The following is a 23849-nucleotide window of genomic DNA, read 5'->3' as shown; positions in this document are numbered from 1 at the left end:
CTAACAGTTCGCAACAACAAGCTTGTATTAAGATATGTTTGAAAGCGATCCCGATTCTTTCCTTTTATCTTATCCCTATATTTGGTAATTTGACGATTATTTGAGGTGTAAGAATTATAACAATCGAATATAATTGATTCAGTACAGGAGTACTTTGATTCTTTATGTACTATTTGACCTGCCATTGTATATTTCTCTTGCATAACTTTTTTTTCTAGACCATAACTTAGTTCTTTATCTAAATGTTTTGTTTACATCTTACACCTTACTAGTAATTTATTCTAGGTAATTCCTTGAAACTATTTTACTGAGTAAGATAAGTTTAATAATGTATAATCTCTCACCCATTTGCGCCCCTCATAGCATCTTGTCTATTTATAGAACTTACAACGTTAAATGAATAATTTATTACGTGTATAAAATGGTGCAATAATGTATAGAAAAATGTACTGACAAGTTTTGTTTATGGATTTTCAATATGGCAACGACAGATTTGTTATCGGTAAGTATCACATGTGTGAGAGATTGTAATTGAATACGAGTTAAGAGCTAACGTCGTTTCGGTGAAATGTGTTGGTTGTTTATTTACATTTTATTTTCTATAAACATAATTGTTGAATTTACAAAAGAGCTGCATTATTTAGGCTTGTATTATCCTCCCTAATAATCTAATATATATATGGCATTGTATCTAAAATAATCATTATCCTGCCTAACAGTCAAGTGCTTTGATGATTTTAATGATGATTTAATTGATGTCAAATCAATAACCATGTGTAAACATACAGCCAGTTTGTAAATGTAACCCCGATCACATACACTGCAACTATAATGCCTACCCTTTTCATATATTACTAATCATAAAAGGTAGACCGATATGGGCCACATGTCTATACCTACCCATTGAACATCGGTTGGAATAACATAACACTCGAACTGTTCTATTTTTACTCAATATGTAGTCATATGTTAACTGTTTATAATTTCCACGTTGTCTTCCAGAGTTATCGGTCCTTCGTAGAAGAGAAAGGTCTAACATTTAAATTATTATATTAAGTATAATTAAGCATATTATGACATTCTATTAGCAATAATTTTAATTTTAATGATGCAATCAAGACTCTGTAAGATTAATATTTTAATATTTACATGTATTATGCATTTTTGTTATTACCAGGTACATGTATATGATATATAAATTATGAATATCATTTCAAATTAGAGAATACCTAAATATAGTTTAAAGTCCTTTGAGAAAGGTTCATTCTGTGTTTAAATCTTATGCTTTGTTAATTTAAGCACTTAACCATAATCCAAACTTTTAGCTCTATTAAACTTGAATGTCCACACTAACCCTAACTATTTAGGATTCGATCATTGTGGTCACATCAAGCAGCACCCTGTGACATTTTATTTTCAGTATGACACACCCTCTCCGGATACCATAGACAGGATATTAGCTACAATTTATGGACAGTGTATTGGAGATGCTATTGGTCTATTGTCCGAGTTTCTTACTAAGGCAGAAACTAAAGAGGTAAATATTTTCTCGTACTTTTATTGCAATGTGGTTTGAACACTCTGATTTCTAAAATGGTATGTTTGTTCGTTTGTTTTTTTTTGTTTTTTTTTTTGCATTTTTTTTTTCATTTAAGTAACATCATTTTAAAGGCACCATTTGACAAAATATGATGAAAACTATTTTTGTGTAATTACTAAGTCTTGTCCAAACTGTAACTTACAGGATCATGATGAATGTGTTTTGATTTATGTTCTACGTATTGCTTTTTTTTCCTTTCCTCGTTCGTCTACCCCAGACTTGACTTTTTATGAGGAACTCGGCGGGTGTTTCTAGAAAGGCAGAGGACGCTTACCCTACCGGTACACCTGGTCTATGCTCCCAGTTTTTAGTGGAGTCCGAGTTGCTCATTTGCTTTTGTTACTTTGTATGTATGATTTTAGTTACTTTATGCTCTTTGTTGTGTATGTCTGTTTTCCATGTCTGGTCTTTTGTCCCTGGATTGCATTCTTTTGATTACCGCTATAACCTTGGTTCCCTTGATTACTCTCCCATCGATCTAATATCCATGTTTATCCTGCAAAGGACGCATTATCTGCCAATATTGCCTGTCCAATATTGTAAATCGATATTGGGCAGTTATTTTTAGAAATAACGTGGGAACTACTTTTTGCCTTGGAAACTGTAATTAAGCAATATGGCGGCCTCCATGTTGATGTCGCTTAGAAAATCAGTCATACATGTTGTACGTTTTCTGCATGTAATATTTCTCCTCGTTGGAAATTATAAGTTTGAATATTGAAATCGTGACTTGTTTTTATGTGATGTGTAAATAAATGGTGTCTGGGTATTTTTTGTGTTATTTTGTATAACCCTATGCTGGTCTATCCCTCTCGTTCCGCATTCCACTGCAGACGACCGGTAGTCGTCCACCACAAATGTCTTCCGACAGTGAAACGGAGCCTGCATCGCAACTTAAGATGGACTGGTCGCCAACGTTGAATTTCCAGAATCTTAATGTTTACATGCATCCACCGTCGAATTCCATGCATGTTTCGACGACGTGACGTCATGATAACGTAAAAGCGTTTGACAAGACTTGTTGACATTTTTATCCAGGTGTAAAATAGTTACCTTTTTCATTTACAGTATTGTGATATGTGGTTTTCACGATATAAAGTTCATAATAAATCATAAATTTATGAACTCATTTTAACGCCCATTGTCAACAATTTCTTCAAAAAAGTGCGTCGCCGGTTACGCAAACAAGAAATAAATCAGCCCCGCAACCGTAGTGTTGTATAAGAATCATTTTTTGGCTTGGAATTACAAAGAAAATATCTTTCAAAATACTTTTAAAGTCATTTATATTTATTAAAATATTCAGGTTACAAATACAGTAAGCATTTTCTCTCGAATGTATTATTTTAAAATGAATTGGCAGAGTCGTTCGGATTTGCATACCCATACTGTCGCTAAGATATTACTTCGGCTCTGTCGTTAGAGGCGCGATAGGGGTACTTTTTGTAAACCACGTAAAAAAGCGATTTCACATAGAATTGACTTCAACCAATATTTGTTTTTGCAGGATAAACACAATACAAAACCAGTGTCCTAGCATATCGGAAATATGGGTTACTCGGCGCGAAACGGGGTTAAATCGCTCGGCAAAGCCTCGTGAAACCCCCATTTCTTAGCCTCGTACCCATATTTCCGATATGCTAGGACACTGAATATGTATTATATATCTATTTGGTAACAGCCCGATTTTTTTCTTTTAAACTGAACAGCTCATTTATATTTCAAACAATTATCACCATGCCGATTTTCTTGTGAGGGGAAAGTAGCGGCTCACATAAAAAGACTGTAGGGACAACCCCAAACCAGGATATGTTTCCAGGGACTTAAATCTTTCCTTCGAAATATGAACGGTCGTCACTATAACCAAGTTGATCATGATATTGTACCTAATTCCAGAATTACTGATTACTTCATTAGGCAGCATGGTGGGTGTCTAGCAAAAAGCGGGAATTCCTTCCACTTAAGGAGCACCTGCATTCACCCCGCTGCGATAAATCACCCCTCCCCCTTTTGACAAATTACCGCCCTCTAGGGGAGGTTAAAATAACATATGGGGTATGTTAGAATAACCCCAGGGGTCAATACTTCATACAATACACTTATAATGACCACTTGGTTAAAATATCATGTGACACCGGTCCTTTTGATGAGACTTGTTCCGCTTGTCTTTGATACCCTCCTTTTTATTGAAACTTCGATATTTTTGCTTTTATTAACACCAATACAACCAGATGGAATGTCCTTAGAGAAACTTTTTGGAACACCTTCCTATCACTGTCATGTATACAGAAAAATGAATTAATGTCTTTTAGTCAAAAAAGGAAACGATTCTCAAAATTGTCAATGTCATATATTTTTCAATTTAAACTTTATGTAATTACAATTCTGAATTTAACGCAAAATAAAGCAATTAATAATTTTTGTTTCCAAGAATTTGGAAATGAATACGACGAAAATTCTCTCGTCCTGTTATAGATGTAAATCAATGTACTAGTATGCCAATAATTTGGCGACTGCATCGGATAAATAATGTGCTATCTTAAAAGTGGAAAACAAATCAAGATTAAGATGCCACAGTTACTCTTTAAACTCCCATCTTCTTTTCAGAAGTCTTGCGCGGTTTTCTCGCTCTAGCGAGGAACGCGTGACAGCATTCGTGTTCGTACAAGCTAAATTTTCCCAAAATGCTGCAAGGTTTGCGTCAAGCTATTGCAAAGAAAAAATAGAACAAAGTTTCAACATAATGACCATAGTAAGATCTATGCATCGTAGGTGATAATCAGTGGTACCTGCAAAATGCAGTTATACTTTTTATTATGGTGGTATGGCGTCTTTGTTTTAACAAATATTCATTGAAAGAGTTCATTTTGATTAGCGTAGGCAAGATACGTATGTTACTACTTTCAGGCGTTCAATTATACATGAAATCATTTGCACTTGAGAACATTATCATAAAGACCCTCACATATAGGACACATACGTGTAATAGTATATTTCAAGGGATCTTCAACATAGAAAAAAATACATATGGGTCCCGTGGAAATACAATATTTCAAAAATAAAACACACGCACAAACACAAAAATATAGATTCTCCTTCAGTCTGGAGGTGGTTACATGTAGTTAAATTTTAGATTTCAACCCTATAGCTTCAGCGAGTGGATTAAATCTATAATTTAACTATCGAGAGTGGAGAAATTTTGTAATCATCGGGAGCATGGGATGAGAATCTGTTTCTCTCATGAAATATATAGTTAAATCAGAAATGTAAAATTGCGGGAAAACTGGCAGAAATTTAATCACCACCCGATGGTTAAAAAGTCACATTCATTTTTAAACACCAGCTTAGAATGGAAGAAATTAAGTTAACCAAGTATAGTACTTGTAACTGCATCTCACATTGCTTTAATTTTATAAATTTTAGCTGTATAAAGATGTAGCAGAGGAACTTGAATATAGTCACAAATCGATTGGTAATGATATGCATCGAGTTCGCTGGAAAGAAGGGGATTGGACGGACGACAGCGATCAGATGATTCTAATAATGAGATCATTGGTTGACACGGATGGCAAGGTTCGCCTACATATTTTATTCGGAGGTGTATCTTTTTAGCTGACTTAGCCGAAGGTCATATGAGCTATTACCATCACTTGGCGTCTGTCGTCGTCGCCCGTCGTTGTTAACAATTTTTACAAAACTTTCCTCATCTGCCGTACTCTACTTGACCAATTAGAACCAAACATGGTATGAATGATCCTTAGGGTATTCTTCATAGAACTGACTTTGGGATTTTTGATCCGTCGTAAAAACATGGCCGCCTTTACTAAATATTTAGAACATAGGGGTCAGACAGAAGTTTTTCGTATATACAATGTATCTCTGAAAACCGTTATTGTTAGCCAAATTCTGACGTGGTAAAAGTGTTCAGCATGATGAGATCTATTGGTATTTAAATTGTCGTTTTAATCTGTAAAATCATGTTGGTGTTATTGCTCTTTTTCGACGTTTTTTTGTTTTTGTTTTTTTGCTCTTTTTAATGATTTTCTTTCGTAAATCTTCTCCACTGACATTATTTGACCAATTAAAACCAAACTTGGTATTAATGTTCCTTAGGGTAGAACTGCATAGAACTTATGCGGGGATTTTTGATCCGTCGAAAAACATGACCGCTGAAATAGAACAAATAATTAAGAGATGTGACAGAAGTTTTTTTTGCAAATAGCTCTAAAACCGTCAAGTTTAGCCAAATTCTTTATATTGTTGAAATAATCATTATTATATGGCCTACAAAAGACTTTAGTATGCCAGGGTCAAAGGTTTTGGAAGACTCCTTGTTAAAGTTATCGCCCTTGAAAGGCGAAAAATTATGTTTTAGCTGTTTTCAGCCAATATCTTGGAAGCTATAATAATTAGAAATAAATTTTAATTGTTGAAATGATCCTAATGATTAGTTCTTTAAAAGTCTTCTTTTGAGTCGAAATTTTTGTCAACTCTTGGTTAGAGCTGTAATAATTGCCCTTAAACCAGGTGAACGATTCAGGTTCTTGGGAGTCCTTGTTTTTTCTTGACTTGAAATTTACTGCTTAAAATCTTAACTTACTGAAAAAATAAGAACTACGTAATACAATGTTTCTGTCATGTTGAATTAAAAAAATATACATCATGTAGTCAAAGTATCATGCGCGTATATGTCATTATTCTGTGTCCGTATCCATGTTCACAATATTTTACACTCAAATTTGAACAACAGTCATAGATATGGTGTAAAGTAAGTTCCCGATACATTTTTTGTACTAGACTTATTTCTTTAAATTGGTGAATTATCTTATCACGGAACATATTAAATTGGATTAGCAAAATAAGCAAAGTGTCGTAAAAAGATCTAATATACGTTTTGCTTGATCGGTTACACTGTCAGCATTCAGTGGTTTGAATATTTGCAACCTAGAGAAAAAGACTGATAAAGTGGCGTGTTTAGTAGAATTTTTATTTATGTTTTTTTTCCCTTATCTTTTCCAGCCTGACCACAAGAACTTTGCTAAGAAACTACTAGACTGGATAAATCATGGGTTCCCAGAGTTAGGCGATTATGCTGGGCTAGGACAAGGTGCCACAACAGCCAAAGTTGTTACGAACAAAAACTTTTTAAAGGATCCTCATGGGGTAAAAAATTACATCTGTATAGTTATGTCCGTCTGTACACAAAGGAATGCTTTCTCCTCAGTTATTGTTAGTGAAACAAAACCTAGCAATAATGATCTTTCTTACTTAATAATCTGTTAAAATACGAAAGTATTAAACCAATGTTAAAATTTCAAAAGAAGCAATAAAATGCAGAGAAGATTCCAGATACAAAATACATGTCTAAAAGAAATATTAAAAACAAAATAAAATATCGACAAGGGAACCCAAATCAAGCACCGAAAGTTGGCGTAATGAGGATGTCGTTTATAGGTGTACACTTGTTTCGAATTTAGACCAGGTGCAACAAAATGCTCTTGATTTTGTGAAAATTACTCCTTTGAATCTTGTGATATTGCAAATCAGTGAACAAATTCTGATCTAATTGCTGAATAGGGCATTAGTAAATACACTTTGATCATCGACGCATTGTTTTTTTTTTTCTATTTAAGGTATAACTCATCAAGTGCATTATTATCAGTAAATTAACTGCATAGTGTAAAGGAATACTATCATGGTCTGCTGAACAACGCTTTCTTCCACTTACATTAATAATATTTCAATGTTCAGTCGGCGCTTTTGATTTTTAATTGTGGCATGCAGGCAATTAACCTTTTTAATTTATTTGAAATAATAACACCAGTTAGACGTATTTTTGTTCTAATATGCAAATATCAATTATTAAGCAAAGATTAGAAATTAAGTCTATTTTTTCTGTAACTATACTTAAGTACAAGGTCATATAAATTCAGATACTGCTTATGGTAGGAGCTGTTGCAAAATGTCAATTTTATGTACAATCTGTATAACTATCTCAAACGTGGAACAACCAAGTGATAAACTACCTGTATGACTGGTTACAAATGTATGTGATCAGTAACTGTTCATGAACAAGAAATAAAAGTGAGTTCGGTGGGTTTTTTTTACATAAATGAATCACCTCCTGTGTGAGTTTTAGAAAGATTGCTATTTAAACAATCTAGGTCGTTTCCATCTTTGTTTTCATATTAATCTGTGTATTTTGATATTAAAGATAGCTGAACAAATTTGGGATATCAATGGACGGCAGATTGCTCCTAATGGTGGCGTAATGAGGACGTCGTTTGTAGGTGTACATATGTTTTGGAATTTAGACCAGGTGAAACAAAATGCTCTTGATTTTGTGAGAATAACACATTTTGACCCCAGGTAAATTACATATTTGTACCAGATTGTGTTACGCCACCTCTTGTGGATAGTCTTTATACTATTTGTGAATGAAAGTCAAGTCATTTATCAAAAGAGTTCGATAGCAAGTGATGTATTTCTTTTTTCAATTTTCTTTGTTTTAAATTATATTGATTGACAGTACAGTATAACGAGGATGGATATGGTGAGTATGTGAGACAACAACCCCACCAGGGTGACGAATGTCAGATCATGGCCTCCCATTGATCTTCAATTAATGATGAAAAAACCATCACACCACTGGGCAGGCTGCAGCTGGCCCCAAAACCACATTATACACAGGTACATCGAAATAGATGCCTCATATACTCCATCAACATAAACGTAAAAATGAAATTGAAAACGAAACAATACATACTGAGGCCAGAAACTCCTGAGTTGGAACAGGCGCAAAAGAACATTTAGTTTAACGTATTTAGTAGTTTAGTTAGTTATTTGATTGAAAGATTAATATAGAGGACATACCATACCAGACATAATTTAAGCAATATAAGACTGAAACAAGTCTTTTTACTTAGTTTTGGTGTGTCAAGTGTAAGTTTTTGTAAGAATCGGGCTAAATGGGAAAAATAAGAAACATGCATGTCAAAAACCCATCGACTGATAATATAATTTCACTTAAATATGCTTTCTCTCTTTGGAAAGACCATTATTTGATCTCTGCATCACTGGATTTACAAAGAAATTGTTCAGTAGAATGTTAGAAAAATGAGTTATCTGTCCTTGAAATGTTCATATACAGTGCATTTCAGTGAAATTACAACCCAGTTTACCAAAATGATAAGGATAGTCTTGTCTTTTTTCCTTGATTCTTATGGTGCAAAGAATGAAATAAAACTTTTAAAATGGTCTGCATTTTCAAACTATGTTTTACCCACTGCCTGATTCTTACAGAGACTGATATTTACATGTATATGAGTAATCAAGGGAACTAAAATTCTAGCGGAAATCAAAAGAATGTAATCCAGGGACAAAGACCAGACATGGAAAAGAGACAAACACAACAAGGAACATAAAATGACCAAAATAGTACATACAAAGTAAAAGAAGTAAATGAGCAATATGATATTGAAAACAAAGGCATCCTGCATTTACATCATAACGACAATATGAATGCAGACCAAAATAAGAATGACATTTGTACTTGTAAATAAATTGCATTTCAACCATACTCTTTTACATGTTTTAAACATGATAAGTAAGTTACAAGAACTATAATTAAAAGAATTTATACTGATGTTGTTTCTTCTACAGGTGCCAAGCTTCTGCAGTTGCAGTTTCTGTAGCCATAGCAACCATGCTACAAGGAAATCACAAGGACAAGAAAGGCCATTTCAATGTCAAGGATATTATAAAGGAGTGTTACGATTATGCTTCAGTTTGTTTAAAAACGGATGAGCAGAAAAAAGAATTTTTGACATTTCTTAAATGTGCCAATATCAAGGACCTAAAACTAGACGAAGAGGGTAAAATAGGGTACACCTATAAATCAATGGGTAGTGGATTCTGGGCTTTGAAACAAAACGACTTCCGGAAAGCAATTACTAAAGTCATGATGCAAGTAAGTATAGGTATCTATTAAATGGATTTTTCTTTCTCTGTCTTCTTTCATAATCATACAGATTTATATAATTTTAATGACCAAATAGTGTTTGAAATAATGTAAAAAGATATCTTAAATTAATTTTGTTTCAGTTTTACAAAAAAATATGTACAATTCATGATAAAAATGCATACATTTGTTTAAAAAAAAAAGGTATTTTTTCAAAGAGTCATTTGGCGGGAGAGTGTGCTATAGAAATCTGATGTGCGTTTTAGTTGCAAGGATATTGTTCGATGACCAACAATTTTCTTTGTGAAGTATGAAAGCATGACATTGGAGTGTTTTAGAAATTGAAAAAAATCATATGCCAGTTTTTAATTGCTCATTACATAGTCTAAATTTATTGCAGTATTTTGTATAAAATAGTCGAATTTCACCAAACCCTTTAAAATTGGTAGTCACTGCTAGCACGCAGTATAATTAGGATATATAGATATCGACTGGTTGTATCAAGGTCAGAATAATGTGCACGAGTTGGGTAAAATGAATACCTTCGGGCTGTTACCCTTTGACCTAACTTCAATAAATGTCCGGCTCAGTGTGTCGAACTAGTACAAAAGCTATCTATCTATTTATTTATCTTTCTTTCTTGTCTGTGCCTACCTACCTATCTATCTATCTATCTTGTCTGTGTCCATCTATCTATCTATCTATCTATCTATCTTTTCTGTGTCTATCTATCTATCCATCTTCAAAATATGTCTATCTATATCTATTTTATATGTTTTATCTATCTATCTATCCCACAAAGTTTAATAAAGACGTTCCAAGCTGCTTAGAAAATAGTTTGGACAGACGGACAGACAGACAAGGTAAAATCCGGTCCGGTCCGGAAACTTTGTTTGCGGGGGGTATAATTATGTCATTTATGTTCACACTAGTATGTATTCAAATCAATAAAATAAATATTGATGATATAAACTAGTTATGAACAGCTAGTTACACATATAATATACATGTACATCAACAACTGTTAAATGATAAACTACAAGTAACCAGATCGATAGATAGATAGATATACTATAACCACATGGATACATTTGTATATGCAGTCTGTCAGGAATTTATGTTTGGACAATAATTTTAGAAATTATGGTGGTTGGACTTAAGCGTTTTTCTGCAAAACTTGGTCTCATGCATTGTCCGTAAATCCTCCTTAACAACTTTGAGGATTGTTATGAAACTTAATAGGATGTCAGATTACCATATTAGGATGTGCATTTTGTCAGGAATTTATTTTTGAACTAGATATGTAGGAATGATGGCTGTCGGAACTTACGCATTTTCAGTAAAATTTGTCGGATGCATTGTCCACATCTCCACCTCAACGACTTGCAGGATTGTTATGAAACTGAGATTACCATATTAGGATGTACATATTGTCAGGAATTATGTTTAAACAGCAGTTGTAGATATGATGATCCTTGGAACTAACGCATTTTCGGCACAACTTTGTCTGATGCGTTGTCCACATCTCCTCATTAAGGACTTGCAGGATTGTTATGAAACTCAATCCAGGAGTTAGATTACCATATGGAGATGAGCATACTGTCAGGAATTAATCATATTTTGTTATTATGTTGTCAACAAAAGATAGTACTGATTGCTGTTTAGAAATGGCAGCATATTGTGTGTGAAAAGTGCGTAGTCTATCCACCATACAAATTGTGTCCAATATGAATTGTATGTCAACATTGGTCTCCAAAGGTACAGAGTTCAACAGTCTGCGGGGATATTAGTCCCGTTAGGGACAATGTCTAGTTAGTAACACTGTTATACCCCTTTCCGTCATCAATAAAAAGGAAAATATCTATAAAATTTTATATTCTTTCTCATCACAGGGTGGAGATGCAGATACGAACGCCTGTGTAGCGGGAGCTTTGTTAGGATGTAAACTTGGACTTTCAGCATTGCCGGACTCATGGGTGACAAAACTTAAACACAAAGGCTGGCTAGATAAGGAAATTAAGCAGTGAGTTTAACTAATGGAGTCATGAAATGCATCATTGCATTTCAAATAGTAAGAATGAGTCAAATACTGAAATGACCTGGTTGACCAGTAATGTTGAAAAATAAACCAACTAGGTAAATAGATAGCAGAATTGCGACATCCCATGATATGGAACCCAATACTGAAGTTGCATACCAAATATCTAGTGTCTGTGAGATATAGTTGCTGAGAAAAGGTTACGAAAATATTTGTCCCGTCCGCCCGACATTTCGCGAAGGTTACCCGACCAATAACTCAAATCAAAGGCATTAAACACGACTAAACAAGAGTGTGTGTGATTTGTAATATTCAGTAGTTTACTTTGATTAGCTTTGATTTGCACGCTTAAAGCAGAATTTTTTAACCTTTAATTGTATTTTAAATTTTTTGTTATGTACATAATGAACTGCAAGCCCCTAATATGCATAAGAGTATCAAAAACTAAAATTGTGTCTACACTTGCCCCAAGTTCAACATGCTGCGGTCGTATCATGAATCAGTTTAATTGAATGCAAACGATTTCATTAAAAACAACATTTACACAGTTTGGTGTGTTACTTACCAAATTCTCTGATTTCACGGAATTAATGATGTTGAGTAACTTTCATCCATATTGGTACAAAATATAAGCATGGGAGGTAATTAAATTCATTCTCGGATTTTAAACTAATAGTTTCTTTTTATTACAGATATTTTGCTACGATGAAATGGGAAGTCAAACACAAAATACTAGAAGATACTGTGTTAGAAGATCAAACTGCATAGTGACTATCAATGTATTAACCTCAAATAATTTCAATTTTGCAGTTTACGAGTGTAATTAATTGTGCGCAATAGCAGTAATTGTCAGCAAAAATGAATCAATGTCACACACCTCAGGTGTTTTGAAATATGATATCTCACTCTAAGTGTTTTATTAGCATTTAAAAGGAAGTGGAGCAAGATTTTACAGTTTGCTGCAGATATTCAGAAAAAAAAATTCTCTATGGAGAAAAAGCAAAGTTTTTAAACGATATTGACACTACTATTCTCAATAGTGACTTATATTCAAATAAATTTTTTTTTTAAGACATGACTTTCTTTTAATGGTCAATGTTAATTTGATTTCTTATACTGTCTAATAGTGTTAAGTAGAGCAGTTGGATTTAGAGAATATTGTATAATTAAAATGTTGATGCAAAAAAATCAATATTGGCTTATATTTTCATACGACTGCAAACGAGAATTAATTGGGTCAAAATGGTACATTGTATCATCCTGTCGTCGTCGTTGGCGTCCGTTAACTTTTATTTTCGACAGTTTGAGGAAAACTTATCAGATTTAAAAAAAAAATTCTACACATTGTTCCTAGGGACATGGCTGAGAGCCCTATAGTTTTTGGAGGTTTTTGCCCCATCCCTTTTGGAAATAAGGGGCTGAAAATGTGGAAAATATATGTTATCATTAGCATTGATAGAAAAATCGTATTGTTAATCCGCTGTTTATGACAGATGTCAATCTGTTCCTTTTGAAATTCTGTTTTAAACTAATTTTACAGAGTAGGCTTGATTTTTACTGATAAAAGGGGTTCGGAATTTTTTTCTTTTGGCCTATACCAAAAAATAATTGTTTTTGTTTTTAGATGATATCTAATGAAAATCTCATTCTGCGTTTTAATCAAATTTCCGGTACCTCTTACGGTTTTCGAGGTTTAAGTGGTCAAAGGGGGCCACACCACAAACAATCGTCTTTTTATTTTTGGTTCGATTTCGAAAATTTTTGATTAATTTTCAAAATTGGTGCTTTATTGTGTCCAAACCAAGTGTTGTATCCATAATGAACTAAAAGTCCCGAATAGTATGCTCAAGTGTGTCAAAAACTAATATAGTGTCAACACTTGTCCCATTTGTTCAGGGTTCGACCACTGCGCCCCACGAAGCTCTTTGTTGATATTGGCCGGGTTATCTTTCATATATAGTAAATTTGAGGCAAATGTTAACCGTATTATATTATATTATATTATATTATATTATATTATATTATATTATATTCTTGAAGGGTTGTTCTTGATGTAAAATTGTTGTGCAAATTTATATGTTTTCAATTAATTCTATCATGATATTAGAAACATTAAAATCATGATAAACTGACCTTAATTTATTTATTTTCTTTACTGCAAACAATAGATTTAAGAAGGTCATTTGACATCATTTCGGGTATGCCAAAGAAAATTTATAAGAAAACTGTTATGTAAAGCAGTCGGAGAATATACATGATTCATTTTTGTTCATAAATAGGTCGTGGTCGTTATATTTTGAGTTCGAAAAAGAAACCATTTGTCTACTCTTGGTAGTTGATTTTTGTTAAGACCAAATCATTATAAAAAACAGCTAACGCAAATTTCACTGAATTCTAGAAATACCTACTGACACTAAAAGTACTTATGTTCTAGTTCGCCTGGCTCCAGCGAACATAAATTATTTAAACAATTACAACTAGACACTTCTAGAAATGAGCTCTCCTAGACATAGTAGCACACTTTTATTTTACAAAAAACAATAATTTTAATAGTCTCGTCACCGAGACCAAAACAGTCCAGACTCTGTACAGTCCTATAACTCAGAAATTCCTACGAACACCGCTAACTGCCTGTCCAAACACTGACTTTCACTGACAGCATTTATAATACACATTCCACAAAACAACATAGAATTTAATTTCTGATAGACGGTATATTTCATAATCGACAGAATTAGATCTTATATACAAGAGACGCCTATAAAAAAATTGAGTTAAGGAATTTTGGTGGTGGGTGGAAGGGGGTGTAACCGGTGTGCTACTAGGCAAAGCTTCAAATGACGAACATCCTTCAAACATCCTTATTTATACCCTTATACTAGAAGATCATGCTTTGCATGAACCCGCCAACAGGGTTGTTAGTCGTTAAACAAGAATTCATAAATAAAACATATACCCGTTTTACAGGTATACATATCAGTACGTCACACTTAATCATAGTCGTACCTGTAAACATGTTTATGATTTGTAAACATTAACACATGTTCACCTGTATGCGTTAACCGTAACATTTATAAATATATATGTACTGGGACTAGGATTACTTTTTCGTGTAAATTAAATGTCATTTTAAAGGTCTTCGGTCATAACGGATGTTACCATAGCTTGCCTTGCCGATCTGAAATGTCCTAACAGGGTCTATCCGCAGCACCTTAGTTAACCCTTGCTTTATTGTGTTCGTTTCCATCATTTGTCTGTATTCGAGTAGCTCTCCAGATAAGAATCACGCAAAAAGTGATTCATTGTTGGAAAGCCTACATATTTTTTTTTTATATATATTTTGCTTAAAATGTTATGGTAAACAGAAATTAACATGTGACTTTTCATATAACTTGTGCTTTTAGGAGATGATAATGTACTGTATAAATCAAAATTATTGGAGATTACTCTGTAAATGACACTTAAATACAATAGGAACTATTGGATATTCAATGTGAATTATCTCCTAAGAGCAAACATATTGGAATGAATGATAATACATTTCATCGTACATGTGTAGACCCATAAAAACAAATAAATAACAAAAATAAAAATATGTAGCATTTTTTGTAGTGTACCACATATTACATAATTTGCAAGATTCTTACAAAGCTTAATTACTCAATCTTTGGGTATTTTGTGTGATGTTATAGCCAAGGGCTTCCCTCCATTTGCGCCTTCGGTAGCACTTCTTAGATATTTCGGTCGGGCTCTAAAAATACACAAAATGAATTTAGTGCATAGGGGAGTAGTTGAACTCTTGACTTTTATAATGTTGTTGAATTATTAAATATTAATAACAATTATTAATGGGATAAATCCGTGTTGCAGACAATTTATATGACACCCATCCGAAAATACACACAATCATGTATGTATTGAATACGCTCCAGACCTAACGGGTATGTGCATGGACCGCATATAGATCTTACGGGTATGTAAAAACGAAAAGCACATTTATGCCTGAATATATTTGATTTAATCCTGTGCATTTATATATTTATTATTATATTTCTCTAATTTCTATGTTTCAATAATCGAATGACCGTTAAATACATCGAAATTAAAGTAAAAATCAGCACCACATCTGAACTACATGTATGCCCATATACAACATCATTCGACGGTTTGCATAAAATGCACTTTTTAATTATTTTATCTTGCAGTGTTGCATGGACAATAACAATTATGAAATTTTCTAAAGGTGGACAATCAGGGGGAAAATAATAATAATAATAATTATAGTAATAATATTGGCAATGGTAATATTTATTTAGTATATACATATGCTAAGTTACAAATGTATTTTTAGCACGATGGGAATATTTTTTCTATTTATAGTGATTTTTTATCAGAACGAGATTACCTTCATTTTAACTTACTTATTTCGTTATTGCATTGGTAAGTATACATTTAACGTTTTTAACATATTATTTTTATTTAACCTCTTTTAATATATGCTATATAGACATGTTTATGACTTCTGTGTATATACGGCAAATTAAAATCGATTTAAAAGGGGTACATGGCGTTGAAATTGTTCTACTTGCTATTCTCACCTGGCTAAAGCTGTATTTTTGGAGATTGGTGCATTATAGTTAAAAATCGATTTGAAAACTTTTCTTTGACTTTGCAGAAATTTTACTGACTGAATCTCTCTAAAAATGACAGATAAAGCTTATTAAGGTTAAAGTATTGTAGCTATACTTAATAAGACCCAAACATACAGTTCACATGCACACAACATCAATCTGTGTGAACTCCAATAAAAACCGCTGTTGTGTAAGAACTCCTGATGAACGAGCAAGTCCTGGGCTTGCAAGTCGCCCACCAGGCAAAAATTAATATACTGTATTTTAAAAGCGCATTGTAATTTGCGCATGCATCCAAAGAGCCATATACGTATTGTATATAGTTTTATACAATCACGTACATATATGTTGTATGTGACTTCATATGTACATACATGTAATTATATTTATTTGTTTCATGTTAGTATACAATCTTATACACGGAACTACATGTATAACACTTTACGTAGTTATATCCCACAAATGACTTCAATATTCCATGTACACGTATAATTTATGTTACAGATACATGTCAGAATTTATGCTTCTAGAGGTTTTCGTACGTATTATATGTATTATGTGGGTATTTTGACAGTTAGTCTAAAATTTAAAGAACTCAGGCAAATGTTAATATTTTTAGGTATTTTGGAGAACCATTTGTATACCTTAAGACAACTGTATGTATACCGTAAGACAATGAGTCACCCGAAGTGGGTTTCTTCATGAACTTGATAAAGATGAAGCCTGAGATGGATTTTTCAGGGTCTGCTTCAACTAGATGGAGTCCATAATTATTTTTCGCGTGAATTGGTATGAAAAAATTCCGATTGAATCCAGTTTACTACGAATATTGTATTTTCAATTGTCTTAGAAGTAAGGACTAAATATGGAGTTGTGTGAAGTCATCAGTTTGCGTGTGCTTTTGTGTATTTTCCCCTTTTTACTAAGAGCATTTTTCAGCTATTCTGATACTTACGACTCTTGGTTGATATACTTGTATAACCCAGTTTCAATAAGTATCATAATTATAAATTGTACTATCCATACAAACAAATATAAATGGATATTAAGATACTTGATGCCATGTTGTTCTTTAGTACTCTTAAATGAACTGACACGCAACAAACGATCATGTTGGCTGACTGAATTTCGTCGGATATGCGAACAGTCTCTTAATGATTTTTCACTATATAATTTTTTATACCTAAATTTTTTAATTAAAATGATACAATTGGACATTAAATATATTGCACTTCACATATTTATGAAGTGTTACGCATTCATGTCAAAATATGGTCACTGGAGGACTACTTTTTATATACTGTTAATGCTATTTAATTCAATACTTTTTGTGTATCTGGGCCAATACGTCATGGTATTTGTAACTCATTGGATAGCATATAAGAAAATGCAAACAACAATAACAACGAAAATGGATGCAAAAGAACGGACAAGTGATTATACTTTACCACGACTTACAAAATACGAACGCCAACACTCTTATGAACTCTTCGTCAATGGTGTCTCTATGCACAATGGGTCAGAAGCTTACATAAACGGGATTCGAACACCACTTTGTGGCAAAATTCACTATAGAGTAGAAGGTGAGTCCGTAGTTATGTCATGTACAAATTCTGTGATACACGATTTATACTGTCATGGCTTTCACATTCATCGGGCGAGTTTTACAAGTGTCAAATATTACTGGATATATGACCACTTGGATGATGTTAACTTAGCAAAACATTTTAATTCAAGGGAACTTCGTATTGATGTTCTAAAAGACGTTGACTTCAAAAAAGAATTTGGCTTATGGACAGATATTGAGTTTTCCCATCGAAGCAAAAATATTACACTTAAAATAAAGCTTGGTAATTTTTTTATTCACAAAGAAAAATGCATAAGACAAGCCGTAAATATACCAAATGGTAATATATTAGAGATTTCTAATATCCGTTTTTATACTGATGTATTTGACTTCACATTGGCAACAAGCATGGACAGTTATATTAGGAGCAACAAATCGGGAGATACTTATACTTTATGCAAGAGTGATTTCGAAGGATGTAGACCCTTTGTTAGCTATTTATATTCGTTATATAAGGATGTTCTGGGATATTTTCCACTGAATTCTGTAACATGGAACTATACCGACGGGAAAATTCATGCGACATCTCTTTTTTGCATTTGCAGTGCAGCGTATGGTCAGCACCAAATAATAGTTAATCTTTACAAATACTCAAAAGCAGTAGGAAGACAAGTGATAGAAGAAATAAAACTTCCTTACACATTTCTTGTTTTACCGATTGGCGATACGAATCTATTTCATAGTAATTATGAAAAATTGAAAACTGAAGTTTCAAACATATTGTCAGCAAATGAAAATGGAGACTGGAGGTATCCATTCCAGTTTATCATAGAAGATGAAAATTATTTCATTTCGATGATGAATATTTTTGAAAAAGCTGTTTCTGTAATATTTACATTAGACATTATAATGATATGCATTGTTTATGTGAAGCTGTATCACTACCTTTTTGTTAAACAATTGGTTCAGCTCATACTGAATATACCGGAAGATGTTTGTATTGGCGATACTATCGATGACAGAGTTAAATTCGACGTAATGGTAGTCTGTGCAGAGGACGATGATGATTTTTCAAACGAGTTAATTGTGCCTTACCTAGATACCTCCGGCTTTTCAACACTTAGCAATGAAGATATCATTCCTGGAAGAAGTGTTTTTAGTAGTTATGTAGAAGCTGTTGAATGCAGTCGTATGTTTATTGTTATTTACTCAGACACACTAAGACAGGATCGATTCATACACAATTTTGTTTTAGAAGATTTGATTTTGGATATCGTTGTCAATCAAAACAATCGAAACCTTATTGTTATCAAGAGGATCGGTGTACACTTACCAGAATTTTTTACCCGGATGCGTAATGTTACTATAGTTGAATGGACAAATAAAAATAGTATCAGTGGTAACTTGGATGTACTTAATAATCAAATTAGATATCTTCGTTCATCAAGAGGAATGCTGGCTAGAACACAATGATTTTTATATAATTGCATCAAAATATGTTGTCGTTTAACAAACATGCACGTTATGGAAATATTTCCTTTGTTGTCGATAGTAACTGCAGCGGCATTCGTAGTCATTTAAACAAGTTTTAATAAAAAGGCCTATATATAGGATTATTTTTCTGTCTTTCTAAAAACTTTTGACAAAACAGGGGGCCATTTACAAACGGTTTCTTTTGTTTATGGACAATGGTATAAGACAGTATACATTGTAAGTATACCAATCTCTATGAAACAGTACCAATACTTTTCATATCACAAATCGGGGTCTAAATTTGAATTTTGATTTCAAGAAAAAGAAAGCTTCGTTTTTTTATTACAGTCATATGTATTTTAAAGCTTACAATTCTTTTTAGATTTCGATTTTTACCCCGTTTTCTTTTTCGATCACGTGAGGGTCCCAAATTAAGACTTGAAAGTTCCTGTTTTTTTTTTATAAGAAAAACTTATTCTTATAGGTTAATTGGTATGATGGTCCCCTTTTTGGACTTATGATCATAGTTACACGTAGATGTTAATGTGCAATTTCTACTTTCAATTCTTCGACCACTAAATTCCTTCCTTTATGAGAAACATAATATGCTTCATCCAACATGTTTCCCATTCCAATATATGAGCTGTATCAAACTTGAAGGATGTGCTCAGTCCCCAACTGTACAAGGTTCAATACTTTGAGGTCCTATATAGCTGTGGTTCCATTCCTATTTTTTTCAAAGATGAAAATAATATTATATTGTACCTACGATTAGAATAATTGGATATCTGTTCTTGCAAATTTTGACAATTGCTGAAAAAGCACTCCCCTATTATTCGGTAAGCATTTCTAACTTAACGACACAATCCATTTGAACTGTGATATATTTGTTTTTGTGATAGAACAATGATTAGACATTTTTGATTAAATGATGTTGGTTTTTGAGAAGAGGAGGCGAGTGTATGGACATTTTGAGACTCTATAACTGATATTTTATTATGTGAACTTTTGATTACGTTAGTCTTTGAGAAGAGGAGGAGAGTGTATGGACATTTTGAGACTTTATAACTGATATTTTATAATGTGAATTTTTCTGATTTTCATCCGTTCAAACAAATATATAGCTAGTCAAGTTTTAAACTTTTCTTGAATAAACATTTGCTTTTTTGATGATTGTATAGTAAGTTTAGATTTACATTGTACGTTTAACTTTCAATGGCAGTCAACCATATAATCTTTTGAAAGTGATAGCAAAAGATAATTTTCTGTAACAATTAGAGAGTATAGACGATATAGTGATTTCTCCGTGCACGTCCGGGTGTCAAAAGAATAGGCCTGCAACAGCGCTAAGCTTGTCGTAAAAGGCGACTAAATAGTGCTCAGGAACTTAGCCGGGAATTGGGGTACCCCTGGCGTGTTATATGCTGGGATTATCAGGCTATAATACGGAAAACTTGCCCGCGATAGTGGTGCACCGTGTTGGGAAAGATGCTACGTTCCTCGCACGTTAAAGAACCTTGTTGTGGTATTCGATAGGAGTAGGAACCTTTGCTCTCCGCCACAGGAGGCTAATTTGCCCGACCCTACCCATTCCCCTTTTTTCTAGTGGCAATCACAATTTGTCGATCCTATTGTCCTTGTGTCCCATGCCTTGTTTCATTTCATCATCATTCATGTTCATTTTATCATCCATTTCATGTTCATCGCCTGAATATAGCTGAAATATTGCTGCTCGGACGTTAACCCCCAACAATCAATCAACCGATATAGTGATTAATTGTTTAAGTGTTAGTTTTTGTAAGAATCAGGCAAAATCGGAAAAATAATCTAACCGATATTACAATGTACATGTGATTTCAATAAGGATGATTTTTCTATTTGAAACTACTATAGACACTATTTAACCCCTTCATCACTGCATTTGTTCAGATTTATTTTCAGTAGAATGTTTGAAAAATTAGATTTTGTACAGTTATCTTTACTTGAATTGTTAATTTGTTGTGCCTGTCAATGAAATTATGACTTAATTTACCAAAGTGAAATGGAAAATCTTGCCCTTTTTCCTTGATTCTGGTGATACAGATAGTGAAAAAAACACATTCAAAACGGTGGGTTTTATCACACCATGTTTCACCCACTGCCAGGTTCTTAAAAAAATGATACTTTAAAAAAAATGTTAAAAACAAAATCAATAAACCCTTTCGTTATAAATAAACGATGACTTTAAAAGAATTCAAGATACGATATTGTGAAAGTACATGTAGTCCGTTTCAATAAGTTATATTTATAGCATAGTATTCCGAGTTAGACAAATAAACTTTCGAACGCGCAGCGTGAGAAGTTTATTTGGCTAACGAGGAAGGCGTTGCTATAAATGATTTGTAACATGAATGACACGCCCATGACAGTCCGTGCAGAAAAAAATGACGTTTGGCGGGAAAATCTAATAACCCGCACAGTAGGCAGTATGGCTGAGGCATTCTCTCTACCAGATTGGTTTGACATTGAAAATGTAGAAAGCGATGATTTGGTTCTCTCTCAGGTGTGTATTTTTTAATTGAATTAGACTGATTTACGCTACTTGTCTTTTTGAAGGCTTTTAAACACAACTATTCGGGGCATGGACCCCCTTTTTTGGCCCAAATGTAAAAAAATCTATTTATTTTTCCATATTTACAATTTTCTACAATATGTAGGCATATAACAAGACTCAAAACTCCATAACCAGTCGATTACAATACCTTTTCTACTATCCACACGATCCGCAAGATTTTATTGTTTTACCTTGGGACCCAAAAAGGGGGGGTCCATGCCCAAAATACCTGTGCTTTTGATCGGAAATCGGTAAAATTTTTCTCCGATGTGATGTCATTTATATGCCCTATATTGGCCCTTAATTTTTGGAAATATAGATATTTCATTTTTTTTTTAAAACGATTGTTTACTGTTTTGCAGGTTCTTCAAGATGAGTAGACATTATATTTTTTGTTCTCTGTCTGGCAAAGAAAACCTGCAGAGATTTAAAGATTTGTATTTTATTATATGAAACCTAATAAAATTGACATTTGTATGTGTGCTTTTTTGTAGGCGTAATCTTTTCCCAAAGAGGCGGAGCTTACCCATGCAATATTGGTTTTAGTGTTTTGGTTATTTCATGGCTGTTTCCTCATTGCATTATATAGGCCCATGTGACCTTTCATGCAATATTATTTGGTTGCTTCAATTTAGAGCATACATTTTGGTACATGCTTGTCGTCTCTATGTTATTCCATAAAAAGATCAAAGGAAAAAAGAAGATTCATGTTACAACGATGTTTATATGAATCTTAGTTATCCATTGCGTTGACAAAAACATCATTTATATTTTATTTTCATGTTTACATGATACAATAAATTTATACAGCTTTTTGACTGTGATCCCGTTGGAAAGTACATATTTAAAACGAAGGTGGCTTGAGTTAATGACAGTTCAACTATTTATATGTGTGTTATTCATTGGAAATATATTGAAACAGTTTTAAGTAGTTGTTTACAAAAAAGTCGCATTATATCTCAAACTGTAAAACTGATTATTTCAATTTCCGATATAAAGTGTCATGCACATATTGAACATTCATATATTTATATACATGTGCTTTGTTCCTAAATCTCGTCTGAATATAGCTGAAATATTGCTGCTCGGACGTTAAACCCCTACAAACAAACAAACATCTGTTCCTAAATACTGCCGCCTACACTAGCGTCTAAGAGGAGTTTTCGTAAACAAGTCGATAACGTATGCCAAGTAATGCAATTGATCGTAAACAGAGGATGTTTAGAGTAATCAAGGGAACCAAGGTTATAGCGGTAATCAAAAGAATGTAATCCAGAGACATACACAACAAAGAACATAGAGTAACTAAAATCATACATACAAAGTAACAAAAGAAAATGAGCAACTCGGACTCCACTAAAAAGTGGGAGCATGGACCAGGTGCACCGGTAGTGTAAGCGTCCTCTGCTTTTCTGGAAACAACCGCCGAGTTGCTCATAAAAAAGTCAAGTCCGGGGTAGACGAAAGAGGAAAGAGTAAAAGAAAACTATGACAAGAACAAATCAGTGACTGTAGTATCCTTTATCTCAAGTTCTTTGGGGTAGATGCGATGTACCAAATCCCCAAAATTAGGATTGTTTGAAGATAATACGTCATCTATATATCAGAAACTGATATTAAAGGATCTAGCTAAACGATATTCAATCTTTCGGATCAGATCAGCTATAAAGTCAGCCTCATAAGAGTGAAGGAATATGTCAGAAAGTAGAGGAGCACAATTTGTTCCCATTTGAATGCCGACCGTTTGTTGAAAAACACGTCCACCACAAGATTTTGTAAACATCCTCTGTATATTTGGAAGATGATTTGGAATTATTTTTCACAAAGTATGGGGAATCTCTACCACGAACTATATATCTGTACCTAGGTGTACCATCTTTTTGGAAAAACAATGATGTATAATGTTATTTTATGGTCGTCATCATGAACTCGTTGATCGATACGGTGTATCCATCTGCGCCATAAAAACTGATTTTTTTCAACGTGT

At 33.3% G+C, this 23849-nt stretch overlaps 2 protein-coding genes across 3 annotated transcripts; both read left to right on the top strand.

Annotated features, from left to right (window-relative positions):
- The first annotated feature begins 359 nt into the window (after window positions 1–359).
- Window positions 360–13730, top strand: LOC148628276 (uncharacterized). 2 transcript variants are annotated; one of them, XM_088585413.1, is made up of 8 exons: window positions 360–502; window positions 1421–1537; window positions 5024–5173; window positions 6620–6763; window positions 7815–7969; window positions 9263–9569; window positions 11453–11583; window positions 12291–13730. In XM_088585413.1, exons 1-8 carry the CDS (start codon window positions 479–481, stop codon window positions 12364–12366), a joined length of 1104 nt encoding a protein of 367 aa, XP_088441539.1. In that variant the 5' UTR covers window positions 360–478; the 3' UTR covers window positions 12367–13730. The 2 variants fall into 2 exon arrangements, with proteins under 2 accessions (XP_088441539.1, XP_088441546.1); XM_088585420.1 differs by lacking the exon at window positions 12291–13730 and having other exon boundaries at window positions 375–502; window positions 11453–11587.
- Window positions 13731–15987: 2257 nt separating this feature from the next.
- On the top strand, window positions 15988–22546 carry LOC148628275 (uncharacterized). The gene is made up of 2 exons (XM_088585402.1): window positions 15988–16038; window positions 16849–22546. Exon 2 carries the CDS (start codon window positions 17095–17097, stop codon window positions 19267–19269), a length of 2175 nt encoding a protein of 724 aa, XP_088441528.1. The 5' UTR covers window positions 15988–16038; window positions 16849–17094; the 3' UTR covers window positions 19270–22546.
- The last annotated feature ends 1303 nt before the right edge of the window (window positions 22547–23849 follow it).

Source organism: Perna viridis, chromosome 1, assembly GCF_037379345.1.
Source record: "Perna viridis isolate PV_CMFRI_1.1 ecotype Kerala chromosome 1, ASM3737934v1, whole genome shotgun sequence".
NCBI classification, from domain to species: Eukaryota; Metazoa; Mollusca; class Bivalvia; order Mytilida; family Mytilidae; genus Perna; species Perna viridis.
Note: the sequence above shows the minus strand (reverse complement) of the source record. Positions and strands in the feature narration are given on the sequence as shown.